The 18,603-nt window shown below is 35.5% G+C and overlaps 1 protein-coding gene across 1 annotated transcript in view; it reads right to left on the bottom strand.

Annotated features, from left to right (window-relative positions):
- Positions 1–18,603, bottom strand: part of CPS1 (carbamoyl-phosphate synthase 1) — a 129,260-nt gene that overhangs the window by 66,033 nt on the left and 44,624 nt on the right. The window contains exons 13-20 of the mRNA XM_043577723.1: positions 18,065–18,160; positions 14,891–15,080; positions 13,736–13,893; positions 12,084–12,212; positions 9,606–9,750; positions 7,893–8,103; positions 6,063–6,261; positions 1,670–1,846 (exon numbers count right to left, since the gene is read on the bottom strand). Coding sequence (XP_043433658.1) covers positions 1,670–1,846; positions 6,063–6,261; positions 7,893–8,103; positions 9,606–9,750; positions 12,084–12,212; positions 13,736–13,893; positions 14,891–15,080; positions 18,065–18,160 — 1,305 coding nt within the window. The remainder of the gene's footprint in view (positions 1–1,669; positions 1,847–6,062; positions 6,262–7,892; positions 8,104–9,605; positions 9,751–12,083; positions 12,213–13,735; positions 13,894–14,890; positions 15,081–18,064; positions 18,161–18,603) is intronic.

Here is an 18,603-nt window from a genome sequence, read left to right as displayed (position 1 = left end):
AAATGAACAGTAATGATGACCTCTAACACACAGAAATCAGTTCCTTCTGCCGGCACTCTGGCAGCCAATAATTTACACCTCAGCCCCTGCACTTCTTGCTCGTACGTAGAGTACTCTGCGAGAAAGAATCTCCACACATTTTTCCGGAATTCTTATCCTTTCTAAGTCCGTCAGAAAAGAATGGGAGATTTGTTTGAGTTTTACAGCCTCACTGGGAACTTGGAAATACTTCCCTTTTTCATCTGCCTCAAAATGGCAGAGGATGATTACCAGGCTTACAGAAAACAATCCAATTATTCCCCTTTGTCTGGAAAAAAATCATATGTGTGAACATATATATATATACACACACATATATGTAATACACATATACACGTGTGTGTGTGTGTGTGTGTGTGTGTGTGCGTATATGATATGGTAGGATGCTTTTTTAAACAAAAGACTTGAATAAGAACAATAAAGAAGGTGAAATGGCTCCCTGGAATAATCGCTCATTACCACCATCACCCCCACTGAAAAATGTTAATTCTCTATTACCTTGAAACTCAATATTAGGAAATGTCCATCAAAAGATACTAGCATCTGCCAGAATTTCAATGGAACTTAATACTCTGCATTTAGAAACCATAAAGGTGAGGAGAGTATAACATTATATGCAACGAAGGAAACATTCCCTTCCCTTCTCCCCTCTCAGCAGGACTCAATATATGGACATTAAAGTTGCAGTGAGTTCAAAATCACTCACAGCATTTTTCCGTTGTCACACAAAGGCAAATTACAAAGACAGATTGATTCCCTCTTTAAAGGCAAAATTCATATTTTCATCAACGCATACCACATGCGCACACGACATATAAAATGGTCAGTGGGGCTTTGTAGCTTCAGTGTGGTTTGATACTGTTGGAGGATTAATGTTTAAGCTTCCTTAAATGTCAAAAAGCCATTCAGGGATTTCTGACCGGTCAGATCCCAGCTGCCCAAGTCACCTTTTATAAAATCAGATGAGCTGAAACTTCAAAACCCTATGCATAGTAAACATGAAAGGAGATTAATATGGCACTTAATTTGCATAAAAGGGAACTCATGGGCAGAAGTGAGAAATGTGGGGCTTTTTTGTTCTAAAAGTAAGACCAATAAAATAATTACACAAAAAAGCCTATAATCATGGAAGATCTTTATGGTTGTTGTTGTTTAAACATAGAAAAAGGAGCGAATAAAGATTATTTCCCAGTCTGAGGCAGCATATACTAAAGGATACTATTTTATGCATCTTCCTTTCTAAAATACAATTTTATACATTTTCAAGGAACAAGTAATGAGAGTGGTAGGAAACAGTAACTCAAAATGATCAAACCTACTTGCGAGTATTGATAAGACATATACCAAAAAGGAGGAACATTTTATGTCTGTGATCATCCTTTAAAGCTGTAATAGATGTCCTTAAGTCCAGGCTTAAATCAAATTCCAAAAAGGTGGTAATATTTGATTAATTATAGAATAACCAGAAGAAAGCCACAGAAGTCTCCAGTATAATATTACTGAAAAGAATTAAAGTTTTGCCCCCAAATCCCTGAATTCACAACCACTCCGTGATTCAGTTTTACTTTAAAGTCCAGGCTGACTCTATTCTGAAGAAAACAGTAGCTCTGGACCCCTTAGCACATATTACCTTGGCAATGGCATAGATGCGGGTGCTGGATGGGTCAGCCAGCTCTCTTCTGAGATCTATGTTGGATGGCCATTCTTTGTTCATTGGGAGACGGGAAGTGAACCCATCTATTGATGGGTGGCACATTCGTAAGGCCTTCTGGAAACTCTCCTCAAAGGTGCGACCAATAGCCATGACCTGTAATGCACATTTACGCACTTGGATTTAAAGAGCTTCTATATTTTGAATTTGAAACAGAACCCAGAAATGGAATATTTTTTCAGGAAAGACTTAGGAACAAAACACGTAAGGAAGAACAGTACTCAAAATTAGGTGTTATTTTTCTTCCACTCTCCTTTTCTCCATGGTTTTGATGTAATGATTCTTTAACAATATTAGGTCAGTCTTTTACCACATAGGAAATTTAGCTTTATTTGCTTAGACTGATGAGGAAATTGCCTGCACCTGTCCTGAACTATAATATTAAAATAAGGAATACATGGCCAGAGCATATAGATCCTTCCTTAATAAAACCTTGCTTTTATTCAAGATGTTCTTTAGAATACAAAACTAAATGAAGACAAACCAGACATATATTGACACAAAAACAGAACTCTTTCTAAATGGGTTATCAGTCACTATCCAAGACAGGTTGGCTTTCTTTATAACTAAGCATTAATATTAATAAAACCTTCAGAATCATAATGAATACTGACAGATTCAGATTTTGAATATAGGCAGAGACTAAATTCCCCATGACAAATTCAGTGTGTCTTTCCACAATCTTTACAACTGATTGTACACTAATCAATTAGGAAAACCATGTGGTGATTCAGTTTGGACGCGTTACAAGTCAGAGCTAAACTTAAATTGCCGTCAGGTCCACCCAGTTATTTTCAGTGGATAAACACTGTCTTTGAGCCTTTCCATGGAATAATAGATTGCTATGCATTTTTGGTCTCCAATTTAAAATAATAACAGTGATAATGCTGTCTTCAGTGTACCTCCGTGATTCTTCAAATAGACCCAAATTCCCATTAATGTCAGTTTGGTAAATCCTCATGTCAATTGTGTGACAAGATACATATTCAAAGATCACAAAAGCCAAACAGATAACCTTTCACGCTGCCCCAAATTTAATTAGAAGTTGGAAGATTCTCAAGAGCAGAGATAAATAAAATGCTAGTCCAATTCAGATACGCAACTTGCGAGGTGTCGTGGTATTTGAAGGGTTACACAGTATGTTCATAGACTTGCTAGCCTAAGCATGAGAGGGACTGCCAGAAATAAGACATTTTATGGTACTATCAAATTAGGGAAAACATTTCTGGAATATTTAATACAGTTTTTAGGTATTACATATTTAACAGTTGGCCATAAAGTAACTGGTTCTATAAGAAATTCATCATACATTTTTATTAATTTTAAGTACACTGTACATAATGGTGTAGAGAATATGTTCAATAAAAGAAAAACAAACATACTTATATAATAATAAAAGAGTTCATAACTGTGTTTCCTCAAAATCTGTGCTTTTTAATACTTTGTATTATTAAAATTCCCCTTCATTAAGTGAAAATTTCACCATTTCTCCGTGGAATAACTGACCTGGCCCTAACCCGATTCCCTGACCCTGTTCTACTACATTCTCAAAGCACCTGTAGGTGAATACTGTATTTTAACTTTTACCACAGTTGAATTCATATTATATTTGGTTCTAGTTATGTACTCTGAACTTACCAACTGCAGATAATATGTAACAAAGTATCTACATCTCATTCACTATTTTATTCTACCAGCATCTTTCATGTAGGAAGAACTCAAGAAACATTTCCTAACTTGAGGTGAACTGAATGATGTAAAAAATTCACTGACAACAAAATCCTTTAGATAATAATCCCTAAATGAAAACATTACAAAAAATTATCTCATATTCTTTGGCCTATAAATTGTATTGTGAGCAATGTGAAAAGGGGCACTTTCCATGGAATAAGCTAAATACCAGTTGTTTATTTGGGCAGAAACACTACCAACAAAACTTTACATGGCATTTGAGTTCTAATTCTCTTGTGCACCTTGAAATATAATAGAAAAAACAATATTTAAAACAGCTATCAAGGACTACCTGGTTTTTTACAACTACTAGAAGGACATTTTAATTAAAAAGGTCAAGTTTTCCTTATCTATCATTACTTTATTTATTTTTTTTAATTTTTTTTTTCAACGTTTATTTATTTTTGGGACAGAGAGAGACAGAGCATGAACGGGGGAGGGACAGAGAGAGAGGGAGACACAGAATCAGAAACAGGCTCCAGGCTCTGAGCCATCAGCCCAGAGCCTGATGCGGGGCTCGAACTCCCGGACCGCGAGATCGTGACCTGGCTGAAGTCGGACGCTTAACCGACTGCGCCACCCAGGCGCCCCTCATTACTTTAAAATCTTACATTAACATCTTGGAAACTAAGGAAACCAAAATAGTAATAATTCTGCCTTTCATGAATGACTATGATTGATCAGTAAAATGTCTTTTTTTTTTCTTTTCTCCTGCATTACTGATGGAGTTAAGCTGCACTTCCTGTGATTAGTGGCCATTATTTCTGCAATGGCTAGTCTGAGGATAAGCTATAATCTGTAATGTAGGACAAATGAAGGCCAATATAGAACAACATGTCGTAAATAGTTCTTTGCTCTGTAATCTAACCAGCTTACATATCTAGGCCATATAGAGACACAGACAAGATAAAATAAAATAGAGGATGGATCAGTCGATCGATAGAGATTGAGATTCATGCATACTGCTTATAATCAAACATTCTACCCGTAAATAGCGACAATAATACTGATGGAATACATTTATTGGGGTAGCATATGCACCCCAATGTTTCTAGCAGTGCTATCAACAATAGCCAAATTGTGGAAAGAGCCCAAATGTCCATTGACTGACAAAAATGGACAAAGAAGGTGTGGTATATATACACAATGTAACATTACTCAGCAATCAAAAAGAATGAAATCTTGCCTTTTTTAACAATGTGGATGGAACTAGATTGAATCATGCTATGCAAAATAAGTCAGTCAAAGATAAACATCATATGATTTCACTCATATGAGGAATTGAAGAAACAGAACAGATGAACATAGGGGAAGGGAAGGAAAAATAAGACAAAAACAGAGAAGGAAGCAAACCATAAGAGACTCTTAAATAAGAGAACAAACTGAGGGTTGCTGGAGGGGTGTGGGGTGGGGGGATGGGCTAAATGGGCAATGGGCATTAAGGAAGGCACTTGATGAGATGAGTACTGGGTGTTATATGTAATTTATGAATCACTAAATTCTACTCTTGAAACCATTATTACACTAGATGTTAATAACTTGGATTTAAATAAAATTTAAAATATAATAAAAATAATAAAATGTTTAAAAAAGAATACATTTATTGGGGATGCACTATGTATCTACCTTAAAAAACATTACTAAATATTTACATCTATTAATCATAAACCTTATAAGAACCCCACAAGGTAGGTATTATCATCTCCAATTTTCTGATGGAAAACCTGAAGACCAGGGTCTTGTATGAATGTCTCTAGCTAGTAAGTGGCAACACCAAAATAAAACAGAAGTCCATTTAGTTTGGCTCATGCTATCTCCACTTATGCCAAGCCAACTGGATCTAAGAAGAAATAAACCCCTTGGTGGGGAAGGAAAGGGGTGACTGTCAGAGGCAGGGATCTGAATTTTTTAATTTCCTCCTGCACAGAGGAGCACTGCATCTTTGAAGATGGGATAATCAAAAGCTAATTTTAATATCAAATAGCATAAAAGGACATTATGAAAAATCTAAAGGTCCTAAACACTTAGACCATTTCAATATAATGAAAGAAGCGCTTCTCGATTTTGAATTTTAGAGCTAGATGGGACATGACAGACTGTCTAGTCCAGGCCCTTTCTTTTAGACATATAGAAAGTGAAGTCCAAGGAGGACAAAGCCACAATTTATGTGAATAGATTAAAATTTAATTCTTAACCTCAGTTCAGTGATCTTTTTGGTGCACCATTTTATACCATGTTATTTTCTAGATTTGTTTATAAATACATTATAACTCAGTTTTATATATGTGTGTTTGTGTGTATATATGAATATGTTTTTTAATATACTCAAATACATTATACATCCACCTATATGGCCTCTCCTTTTAAACAAAAGCATTTAAGATCTATTAAATGGCCATGTAACAAATGCCTTCTGTTACCAGTCAGAGAGATATTGAAACACTAGGGAAGAAATGAAATTCCTTTTTATCCTCCAGTCAAGAACCCAGTATCCAGGCAACCTTAAGACTTTCAAAATGTTAAGGATTTGACAAAATAACTGAGGACAAGAATAAAATAGAATAATAAACCAAGGACTCACCTCTCCTACACTTTTCATAGAGCTACCAATTCGGCTAGATGTTCCATGAAAACGATCAAGATCCCAGCGAGGAATCTTGGTAACCATGTAATCCAAGCTAGGTTCAAAGCAGGCTGATGTCTTCCCCGATACAACATTCTTGATTTCTGGAAGTGGGATTCCTAGGGCAATCTTTGCAGCAATGAATGCCAACGGGTAGCTATAAAGGAGGAGATATTTTTTTTCTTTCAGCAATAAGTGTTAAAAACAACCCAAAACATAAATTGTTCTTTCTTAGAAATGCTGGTATTACTCCACATCAGGGTATAAAACACATCTGGTTCTCTGTTCTGTATGAAGATTTAATAGCCACTTATAAAATAATGTGAGCCATGATAAAGCAGAGGCACAGATCACAAAAGAATTCACTCTCTATGCCTGACATTCAGGGCTACAACTGCCAACCTTCGCCTCTTTAATCCAAAATCAATGGCTTCCTTGATAAAGTGCTCACTTGTGTATAGGCTCCACTAAGATAAGAATCTGAAAAATACTCTTGAAAAGATATACACATGTCTGCACCTAGGAAGACAGCTGAGTTAGCTGGTACTATGGGGTATGCAATGGCCAGAAAATGTAGTAATTGAAAGTTTGGGTCCTTGATCAGTCTCCAAATTATTTTTGAACTTGGGTTTCCTTACAAAACTGACACTCTAGAGGGGCACTTGGGTGGCTCAGTTGGTTAAGTGACCCACTCTTGACTTCGGCTCAGGTCATGATCTCAGGGTTCATGGGACTGAGCCCCACGTGGGGCTCCACACTGATAGCACGGAGCCTGCTTGGGATTCTCCCTCCCCCTCTCTCTCTGTGCCTCTGCCACTCACATGTCCTCTCTCTCTCTCCCTCTTGAAAGAAAAGAAAGAAGAAAGAAAGGAAACAAAGAAAGAAAACAAAGGAAAAAAACTAATACTCTAGGGACTTCACTGGATTGTTTTGGTGATTATAATTAAGAAAATAATTCACAGAACTATAGAATTACATATGAGTCTTGTAATACATCTCCCCCATCCGACAGATGAGGAAACTGATTAGAGACAATAAATGACATGTCCAAAGTCACATAGTCAGTAGAAGAATTGGGAGGAGAACTCAGGTCTCCTGACTCTTGCTTAGAGTAGTAGTTTACCACTACTCCATGCAGCAGTGTGTAGCCATATTAAAAAAAAAAATCTTTACACGTAATTATTTTGTTCCCTTAAATGCCATGTAATTTAAATGCCATGTGCTAAATATATTAATAGGAACAAAAGGTATTAGTTAATGTTCCCTCCAGTTATGCTTGCCAGAAGTTTTTAAATGGGTAGCAAATTCATTTATTTGGTTGCGACCTTTATCTATAGAAAAACCTTGCAATGTTTGATCCTGTGGATTTTGCTAAAATAAAATAATTTCTTGAATATTTGAATCAAGCAAACTATACTATGTACCTGACATTTACTATACACCTGAAGGAAACCAGTTGAGGACTAAATTTAAGAATTAATTTTCACTTTTTAACAATATCTGCAAAGTGCAATTAGGAAGCAGATTTTTCGCAGCCTGCTTTGACCACCCAGATTTTGATTAGTTTATGATTAGCCAGCAAACAAAGCCAGCAAGCAATATCATTTGCTTCAATCTGGCAGCAAGCTCATTAATAACCATGTCCTTAGGGTCCTAAATGATTTGCAGCCAGCATACAGAAATGGGGACTATAGCTTATAAACGTAGCACAGTCTTCCACTAGCTGTCAGTTTTCCAAAACTATCTGTGAAGGATCTGCAAACACATGGTCAATCATTCTGATCTTACCCAGTGGCCTTTGAGGCCAGGGCAGAGCTTCGAGACAGTCTGGCATTCACTTCAATGATGCAGTATTCCATTGAGGTAGGATGAAGGGCAAATTGAATGTTGCATTCACCCACAATGCCCAGGTGGCGAACAACATTGATTGAAGTACGTCTCAACATCTGAAACTCTGCATTGGAGAGGGTCTGGGCAGGGGCTACGACAACCGAATCACCTGTACATCCAAGCAACACGTGTTAATTTGGTAGCATATCTAAATAACTAACTTTAGTGACTTAATCTGTTTGTGTAATACAAGACACAGTTTAGTCTAAGGGTTTGTGGGGAAAATAATTGTCTCAAGGCAGTGCATTGCTCCAACACATTATTTACAGAAACCCCTCTAACCTTTCCCAAGTTCATCTAGCTATCAAGGCTTCAGTCATCTACTTACCAGATTCACATTAACTTCTTCAATTTCTTCTCTTCATCTCAAAATCTCTCTCTCTCTCTCAAGTTCTCCCTCCTACAAACATCATCTCCTCTTCACCCAGACTGACTCATTCATCTGTTTTCCACATCTCATCCCTTCCCATTGTCTTACTCCTCTCTAGTCATAGCCCTTGCATCTTCGATCTCTTAATCTTTAGTCTCCAATCCTTCTGCCCACAAACATTCTCAGGCGTCTACTGGCTCAAGAAGCCTGTCCCCCTACATTATTAATCACAAGAACATCTCTCTCATTTTTTACATGACTAAACTTCTTTAAAGTTTCCCAAGTCATCATCTCTCTCATTGCCATATAATTCTTATCAATATGAGTCCCATAACCAACTTTGCATTAAAACTGTCTTCTTGAATATTCAAAACCCCACATTAAAATCCTAATTCTTGACCTTTCATAGCATTTGATATAACCAAAACCAAAGCTCTTTTATAAAATATTTTCTTGTATTGACTTACTTGTTTTCTTTCTATCACTCCCTTCTTTTTCTTAAACACTAACCCTTCCTCTTACTCCTGCACTGTAAATCTAAACAGTTCCTAAGTTCAGTCCTTGAACCTATTGTCTTTCTTTCTATGCCTATGTCCTTGAATACTTAGTCTATGCTTCCAGCTTCAATTATTTCCTTCACACGAATGCCTGCCAATGATTTTATATCAGCTTTTTTATTTCTATTCCCCTTTCTTGAATTCCAGCTCCACATTATCAACCCTCTTCTTGAGAATTCCACCCATGCCTCATAGCTAATATTTCTGAACCCTAAGTCATCATTTTTGTCCTCTTGTCTAACTAGTTTCTCTTCCTAAAAAAAAAAAAAAAAAACAAAAAAAAAAAACAAAACTATTTCACCTTTTTCTATTACTTGTCGCTATTTTCTCATTCACTTGGTAACTAATACCCTCATCTGATTTAAGCTGTCTTAACCTCATTTCTTACTTCTCAACATCAAGTCTTACATATTTTACCATCACTACATTGTTTATATTTGACTTCTTCCTCAAATGAAATCAGGATAATACCTGACTTATTTCACAGTGTTTTTGTGAAGATCAAACATGAGATCAACGTGAGATTATTTTCAATATTGTGAAATACTATTTTGTGTAAAATATTATCACTAGTCAGTCAGCTAAGAATAGTAGTTTAATGAAAAGAACTCAATAAAGGTGGCTATGGGTCATCAGAAGCGTGAACGCAGGCATTACTATTATTCTTGAAGATTCTTTGCCTACCTGTATGAACACCCATGGCATCAACATTTTCCATGTTACAGACAGTGACACAATTGTCATCGGCGTCTCGGACCACTTCATATTCTATTTCTTTCCAACCTGTCACTGACCTCTCCACCAGAATCTGGTTGGTCATAGCAAAGGCCTGGAAGTTGGTGACACAAGGTATCAAAGAGTAAGGAAAGGTTCTAGTTTAAACATGGATATTCGGCACAGTGCCCTGGCCTGAATCCCGGTCAGCATCATGGTCTGAAGCCTAGTCTCCATCCTCCTCAGTGCTCCAGAAGGCACAATGTGTCAGAAAATCAGTGAGGTACTAGGAATAGCATCCTGCAGTGAATATGCTTGATTTACATTATTGAGGCTTGCCATTCAAAGTGCTGATATGACATTAAATCAAACTAATTTAGGAAAAAGAGAAAATAATTGAGCAATCAGGCAGAGGGAAATGGAATTATTTCAGCAGCAAGGCTTCTGTGAAACCAGAAAATGTGATAAGTGCGAATAAATATGGAAAAATAAGTCTAAAGACTGGTTTTCTCTAAAATAGCTGAGAGTGCTTTGTACAGTGACATACACAATAAAAGTCAGTTGACGTTGATGAGGAGAAGAAAGGAGATAATGATGGTTGTAAACAGTTAGCCAAGATGGCATACGAAACTTGGGAATTAGAAGAATCATATGCAACTATTATTATGGTTAATCACCGCCTAAGTGCTTAAATACCCTGAGTCATATATCATGTATGCCTGATTAAACAGATATGAATTAGTATAATTATCATTTCATATTTACTGAGTATGCACTGGTGGGTAGAATACTGAACCCAAAATATGAAAGAGGAAGTCTTTGACCTTAGGACATTTGGTGGCTGAAAATCCAAGACAGAAACGTCCCTTTGTCTCATAATGTTTTTGATTTGTAATAGCAGTGAGAAAGGAAGAGAAAGTAACCAGAGAAAGTACTGTGAATTTTTTCAAATTATTAGCAGGCAGTATAATGAAATAATAACTCAATGTTAGTTTTTCTTTAATGTATCTCAACACTATTTGTTTAACCTCAGTCAACACTATAGGATTCACCATGTGCAATGGAAAATGTAACACATTTGTCCCCACAGCTGCCTATGATGAGGTTTTCAAAGTGGTTAGGAAACTCTGTAACCAGCATTAACAATTTAATAATGATTAATTTGTCATTAGGATTGCATGCTAAAAGAGGAAATCTGTGAAACAAAGGGTATGAATTTCGGAAAGCTTTTTGCATTCTAATAGACTAGGCTGGATGTTTGGACACAAGGACAACTGAGATCAAATGAGAAGTTGCCTCAACTTCTTTCTTTCCAGTCTCAGATTTTATGCAAAAGACTAAGACCTAGATGAGTTACTGCAGCTTCTGAAGGTGGTAAACATAATATCAAGAGAATAAGGGGTAGCTTAAGAAATAATGATACAAAGTAACTATTTTCAAGGGAAAAGCTAGGTTTTCAACAAAAGAAAAACACTCAATGCCCTACTGATTATTTTAGAGGAATTGTAAATCATTAAAATTTATCCCATCCCCAAATTGCTTTCATTATAAATGTTTTTAAACAATTCAGTGTTCAGAATTTTTTATACTGTAAAATATATATTCTTAATAAAGAATAAGTACACATTGTCACTACTGGGAGTAATAATGAGATTACTAATACTAAAAATATTGGAAACATCTAATATTCTAGAAAAAATTACTTCTATAAACCTGTCTTTTCTTTAAATATATGATTCATAAGTCTAGAATGGAAACAAGAAATACTGATATTGATATATTGTCCTTTTTTATTTCTTTTGGCAACTTTAGAAACACTAAATCCAACTTGTTGACATGTAAGTTTGTCATTATAGTTATCTAAATATATTTAATTTTATTTATCTGTTCTCAAAATCCTATGTCAACAACTCAAGGGCCGCATTTTGTTTCTCTCTAAAAAGTTAAGTAATGATAGATACAAGCTGTGCTTGGTATTTACTCAGCATTCCCCGAAATAGCTCTTATAATTCTGTCAGATTCACTTCCATGACCATCATGTAAGTTACGTGGGTCTCTTGACTGCACACGCACTCATTCATTCAGCAAGAAATTATTGAGACCCCATATCACCAGGCATCATTCTATTCGGTGAGAAGAGAGTACACACAATCAACAAAAAACTCCTTATCTAATAAAAAGAAGCATACATAAGCAGGAAAGAAAACAGTTCTAGCAAGAACGTCAAGAGCTCACCAAGAAATTTGGCTAATGCTGTGCTCCAATGTCAATAACTGCACTGCATTCCCCTTACAAAGGTACGGTCTGTTGGATAACACTTACAGAAAACATGACGGTGGTTTTAATAGAGAAAAGGTCATTTCTCATCTACATAACTTTCTCTAACTGAAAGGGTTTATCAAATCAGTTTTCTTGATTGATAAGAATTTGGTCTGTGAAAACACATACCTTTGTGCTGAGGTCCAGTAATGTCTCCTTATTAGGACAGATGCCTGAGCCTAACCCACCCAGAGCATAGGCAGAACGGATCATCACTGGATAGCCGATGGTGTCTGCTGCTTTCAGGGCATCCTCAATCTGTCAATGAGAAAAACTCAAAGTTTGAAAAGCTGACCACACTAGCAGAAAAGACCACACCAACAGAGTCTAGCAATTGAGATAAATCAGTTTATTTGGGAAGAATCATTATAGAAATGTTGTATTATTGCTTCATTTCATTCTGAAGAACAAGTGTTGTTTTACAAATTTTAAGTAAAATTCTAGGATTTTTTTTTCATACTCACTGAAAGTTTTTCTTTCATCTTTCTGTTATAAATTTTATTTTGCCATATAAAAAATAAAACAATGCCTGAAGCTGAAATCATCGTTAATTTGAGAATGGGAGCCATATTGAATTTTTAAATTCCGTTTAAAAGCCTTCATCTCTTCATGATACAAGGATTTCTACTGCTGAAACTAACTTGGTATTCTTGCAATAGGCCATTAGGAATACTATATAGAAAGAGTTTTCATTTTTCAAGTTCAGTCAAAGAATAGTCCCAGAAGCGTAGATTTTTTTTTTTTTAACTTACAGAATACAACATATGGTGGCTATATTTTTCTGTCATGGAATATTATTACACTACCAATGGGAGTGTAATTACACCTTTCCCATATGCCTGTTTCGCATCCTGAGGAAGCAAGGACATAATTAAATCTGGCAATGAAAGAATAAATGTATGGCAGGAGCTTTCCAAATGTTCAGCAGAGTTATCCCGGGACTATTCCTGACTGACAGCTCTGAAACATTGTATGTACTTGTGAGCATTCTTTTCTTAAAACCACACAGCCCATTTTCGTCGTCCCGGCAATAGTTGCCCTTTTCCCTCAAGATTTGCCTATTTTTGCAATAGGGAAGTTGCATCAAAAACTGCCTCCAGAACCCCCACTTTATTGAATATATATGCCTGAAATCTGGAATAAAGTCAGGGACGAAAAACAGATATATATATATCAAGCCAAATTTGTGTTGGTGCCTCATAATAGCCTATCAATAGGCACAGGCTATGATAGAAAGTGATTAACAAAAACACAAAACAATCTACCCTCTCCGAACACCTAATCTACAAGTTTTTCAGTCATGAATCTTATTGATTAGATCCAATGGCTTTTTTCTAGATAATTTCATTTTTAAATGTTTATTCCATTCTAACAAGAAAATTTCAATCCAATCATTTCCCATTTGCAGGTCATTCCCATCTACAAGATGTGTGACTGGTCCCAGAAAGAAAGTAAAAATCACTTTGGCATTGTAAGTTTACACGGTTCTTTGTTTTATTTAATTCAGGAGATCTGATATTCAGTGGCACTTCAACCACTGATAAACCACTTCATCTCTGGGCTTTTGCTTCCCTTTTCATAAAATATGACTACCTCTCCCAAATACTGTAGCATGAAAGGCTGTAATTAATACACAAAGTCTCTGAGATACTAACACATTTCTGGAAGAAATTATATGCATATATAATAATTTAGCTATCATTTTCAGGCATGACAAATAACTCTCCCTATAAATGTAAGACAAATAATGGCCTTGTTTCCCCAGAACAAAGATTCCTTACCGATTCCACCGCAAAGCTTGGAGCAATCTTTTCATTAATTTCATTTAGTTTGTCCGAGAACAGCTGCCTATCTTCTGTGGCCATAATGGATTCAACCGAGGTCCCCAGGACTTTCACGCCATACTCCTTGAGTACACCTCTCTTGAATAGTTCCACTCCTATGGAAGAACCAAATATAATCAATTTTTAGAATCTCAAACTCTTATGTCTTTCTTAACAGATACCTGAATACAACTTTTTTTTTAACCTTAAAATGAATTCCAAAGCCACCACAGTCTACAATAAAATTGTACTTAAGGTAATAAAAAAAAATTGAAAGAAATTCTGAAGACATTCTAGCAAAATATTTTGCTGGTGGTATTATTACTTATATTACCACCTTCTCCACATGATTTCTATTATTCTTATTAATCAAAATCATAGGATACAGTGAACTTCTAGATTTTAGTATATTTCCATTCTTTCTATGATCCATTCCTATATTGAGATTCTCTTATTTAAATAATCCCAGTGATGTGGATCTCTATATGGGTTAAAAATAATCAAAATAGTGTTTCCATTTGCGTGCCACTTAACTTAAGCTAAGATTTTTATATTCGACTTATAAATTACATCACCAACTGCTTACCCCAACTAGCTAATGAGATTCTCATTCATTATCTAGTCCCAAAGATTTGAAGCACTGTAAAAAGGACAGAGTATTGGACTCACCAGATGCATGAAAGGATTGCAGAGAGACTAAACTGTGTTATCATGAAAATATATGTGAAAGCCAAATGCTACAGGGCCAACACATAAGAGCACAAAGCATTTAATCAATGTTAATTCTCATTTTTTATTCATGGTAGTTCTCGGTGTTTCACTGGTAACACAGAAAAGCAAATTCCTGAAATGGAGGAGGGAGACCTCACTTCGCCGCCCCAGAGCATTCAAGTAAAAGGTTTCTTTTTGTATCTTAGCTGTTCTGTGAAATAAACCAGTAATATTTATCACATGACATTTTCAGGTGGCTGTTTGCTAATGGCTTCCCCACACATTAAAGAAAGAAAGGCTTTTATGAACACACAGAGCATAATTGTTAGATGGATTCAAACAAAAAATATTATACAGAAGTACCTGGGCTGAAACTCTGCAGTTAAGCCAAAAAGAACTCACCACAGTTCAGAGCTGTCTGGCCACCCATGCCTAGAATTAACCCATCTGGCCGCTCCGCCTTGATGACCTCTGTGACAAACTGAGGGGTGATGGGGAGAAAGTAGACAGTATCTGCTTGCTTTAAGCCCACCTCGTTGGTCTGCACTGATGCAATGTTTGGGTTCATCAAGACAGTTTTGACATTTTCTTCCTGAAAAAACAAAAGGACACAGAATCTGAACATATAGTCTAAAGAAGAGAACGACCATACTCAAACAAACGGTTTGTATTGGGAGACAAAACTTATAGGTCATTCTGTGGGCTGCAGAGATCAGTAATAGGACTAGGAAGAAAAAGAAAGACTAACGTTTGGTGAAAGGAAGGAAAAAATTGCTTGAAAACAAAACTATCCAAAAAGAACTGGCTGCCCTATGTGGTTCACCCTGAATTCCTTGCCACTAGAGGCATCAGGCAAAACTTAAGATAACGTCTATAGAATTTAACTAGAGGTCTACAAATACTGCTGAACTTTATAGCTCAATTGACCTTAAGAGACTAAAGAAAATATCTTAAAAACTTTGAAATTAGTAAACTATAAAATAGAACCACAGGCATCATCAAAGAAACCTCCCTTTGCAATGTTTGTCAGAGACCAACAAGGAATGTACTTTTAAAATGCAGGATGATGTGCTCCCTTGCTGGAAGCATCAGGAGCCTTCTGCTGAATTCCATCTTTTTATATTTTAATGCCTGCCTTAGTGCTTCAACAAAAAGCATTATACACTGTGTATACATGTTATATTAATAGAAAATGACCAAATGGCAAAAAATAAAATAAAATAAAAATTTCTGTGTGTGTGTATGTGTGTGTGTGTGTGTAAAGGTATTCATAGCCCTATCTTATGCCTCACATCTGCAGATACCTCAGAAATAATTCTTCATGTAAGCTATGAAGGATAATAGCTTTATAAACCAGGATGAGTGTGACACTTAGCAAAATAATTATTATAAAATATGGCCATATGGCTCTTATTATTTTACCTATTACCATGTCAATTTTGAACACTCCTAAAACATCAACAAAATATTCAGATGAAAGTATAAAAATCATCCTTGAAAGCCCTACATGTCCTTGGGGGAGAATCTGAATAAAATATTAAATATATTTCATATTACTTTAAATTCAAATGATGCCTTAAAACTTATAATCTACTTTTTTATTAATTTATTTGATTTTTATACCCAGACTACAAGAGAAATTTCTACCTCACAGATGAAAAAATTGACATTCAATAAGGTTAAATGACTTGCTAAAGACCTGATAAATGGCAAAATTAGGGCTCTACTCCAAGTCTTATGATTCAAGTTCTATGCCCTTTCCTCAATATGAGTCATCTCTCAAGAGTTTAAGAGAGTGATTTTAAAAAAGTATGATTAATTTTTTTGAACAAATACACACAAATAAGCAAATGCATTTAAAATATGGGTTGAAACTTAAATAATTAAGTCTAAACTGAGAACATGTCATCAATAGAACTTACAGAAGGTCTAACTACTGAAGAAAAGCACCGACAGACTTAAGTATTTTCCTGTACAAGGAATATAGCTATTTTCCTATACAAGGAATACAGCTACTTTTGTAAATCAAATTACATAAGTAAAGTTCCATAAATGACTGTGATGAGTGTTTATACATTTTAAAACTTAGACATAATTTCAAACTATTTTAATAAATTTTCTAACTTTTTTCTAATATAGTTCTGGTTATAATATATGCACCATATGATTATTTTAAAATATTTAGTTCATGAATTCATTTCTACTAACTTCTTAATCACAACACTTTATCTAATAATGCCTATTCTTCAGTTAAAATGTATAACTTCACCTAATGGATGTAAAGCACGTAAAAAAATACAAGCTATGAAAATACTAGTCCTTTATAAAACTACCAAATAGGATTTAAAAGTATGCTAATTAAATGTATTTACAAGCCCTGAATGTACTTACATTGTTTTCTAACCAATCTAAACCATTGGACATCCTCTAATTATACGAAGAGAAATTGAATCGTACTACAATAAAGTAAAGTAGTCCTTGAAAATGTGCACAAAAAACACATGTGCATGTGAGTGTATACACCTATGCATGTATGGAGAAGAATATTAAAAAATAAAAACAAATGGGAAGAAGAGTAAGGCAATTGGGGACTGCATTCTGTTTTTTTCAACAGACATCTGTCAGGTGAAAATCTTCATCTACAGCATATTGAATAAAACAAAAAGAAAAATTCTGGCCAATTATTTTTCTGTGTTGGTTGCCCTAGTTTCCCGCCACCTTCAATGCGTTGCTTTCTCCTAGCCAGGTCTCTGGTGAACGGGTTTATACTGCAAAGCCAGAGACAAAGTCACAGAAGAGCTCACATGGCCACTGGATGGCTGATTAGCACCAAAATAGGGATATCCAAGGAAATGAGGACGCCAAAGAGATACCAGATTAGCTCCTTAATAGAAATACAAGTACAGTGAATTTTTCCTAAAGGTTTATTTTGCTATGACAAAGAGTTGAGGAGATCTTGAAAGACTTTGAAGAAACAGGAAGGGTGTTCTTCCCAATGTGAGCATCAAATCCTTTTTTCATGTAAACATCTGCCAAATCATTCTGGTCGGTCATCCAGCCCAAGTCACAGATGGGGAAATTGGGTCCCCTAGCGACAGATGATTGGGCCCCCTAGCGACATCTATAGCTTGGACAAAAGGCACTGATGCCTTTGCTCTCTCAACTGGATCTTGCCATTTCAACCATAGATGCCTGAAGCATCCTGTAGAGCATTCAAAATATCTTAGAGCCCAAATTCCCTCTTTCACACAAAACACAAGTATATTTTAAAATCTCACTGCCTCAAAAACAATGAGCAACATCTGTAAATGTGGCTTTTTATGTTTTCGGTATAAATAGGTGGTAACAGATAATTTTGGAGATCATGCCAAAGTTCTTGATTTGCAGGCATGAAAAAGTTTAAGAAAGTTAAAATTTTTGCCTGTGATCAAAGTTTCTTTAATGTAAGATGTGTGAGGAATAGTTAAGGATATCAATTATAGTGACTTTGAAAGGAGCTAGTGTCATAAATCTAAATTATAAAATACTAATTGGACCCATTAAAGGAGTATATTAATTCTTACAAAGATCTCTCACCTTCATGGCTTTTACGGCTTGTGATCCTGAGTAGTCAAATTCACCTGCCTGACCAATGGATAGACCTCCTGATCCTAGGATAAGGACTTTGGAGACCTGTAAGCAGTAAGAAAATGACATTGCTTTGATTAGGAAGATGGGGGAAATAGGCATTTTCAAGAGTGGAGAACTCAAACTATATTGTCTAAGTTTACATGGTGATTTAAAGTACAATATTTTGAAAAATATGTGATATGTGAGGAAAAAGACTAAAAATTTAAACATTTCTAATTTCAAAGCAATTTCCAAAGTTCATGAAGCTTTTTTCATTTAAGTGAAAAATTGTGAGAAGAGGTCTACATTTTATTCAAAGATATATAAGTACCTAAAAATAATTACATAAATATATATTTAAATATATATGTATATATTTAAATACACACACACACACACACATATATGATAAGAATCTCCCTAAAATTTAAATGTATTCCATTCAATATTCCTTGGTTTCCTTCTGGACAAAGGAGACCTGGGCTTTCCCTAATGGACAAATGAAA

This window comes from Prionailurus bengalensis, chromosome C1, assembly GCF_016509475.1.
Source record: "Prionailurus bengalensis isolate Pbe53 chromosome C1, Fcat_Pben_1.1_paternal_pri, whole genome shotgun sequence".
In the NCBI taxonomy this organism is placed as follows: Eukaryota; Metazoa; Chordata; class Mammalia; order Carnivora; family Felidae; genus Prionailurus; species Prionailurus bengalensis.
The sequence above is the reverse complement of the archived record's forward strand: the minus strand, read 5'-3'. Positions and strand labels throughout refer to the sequence as shown.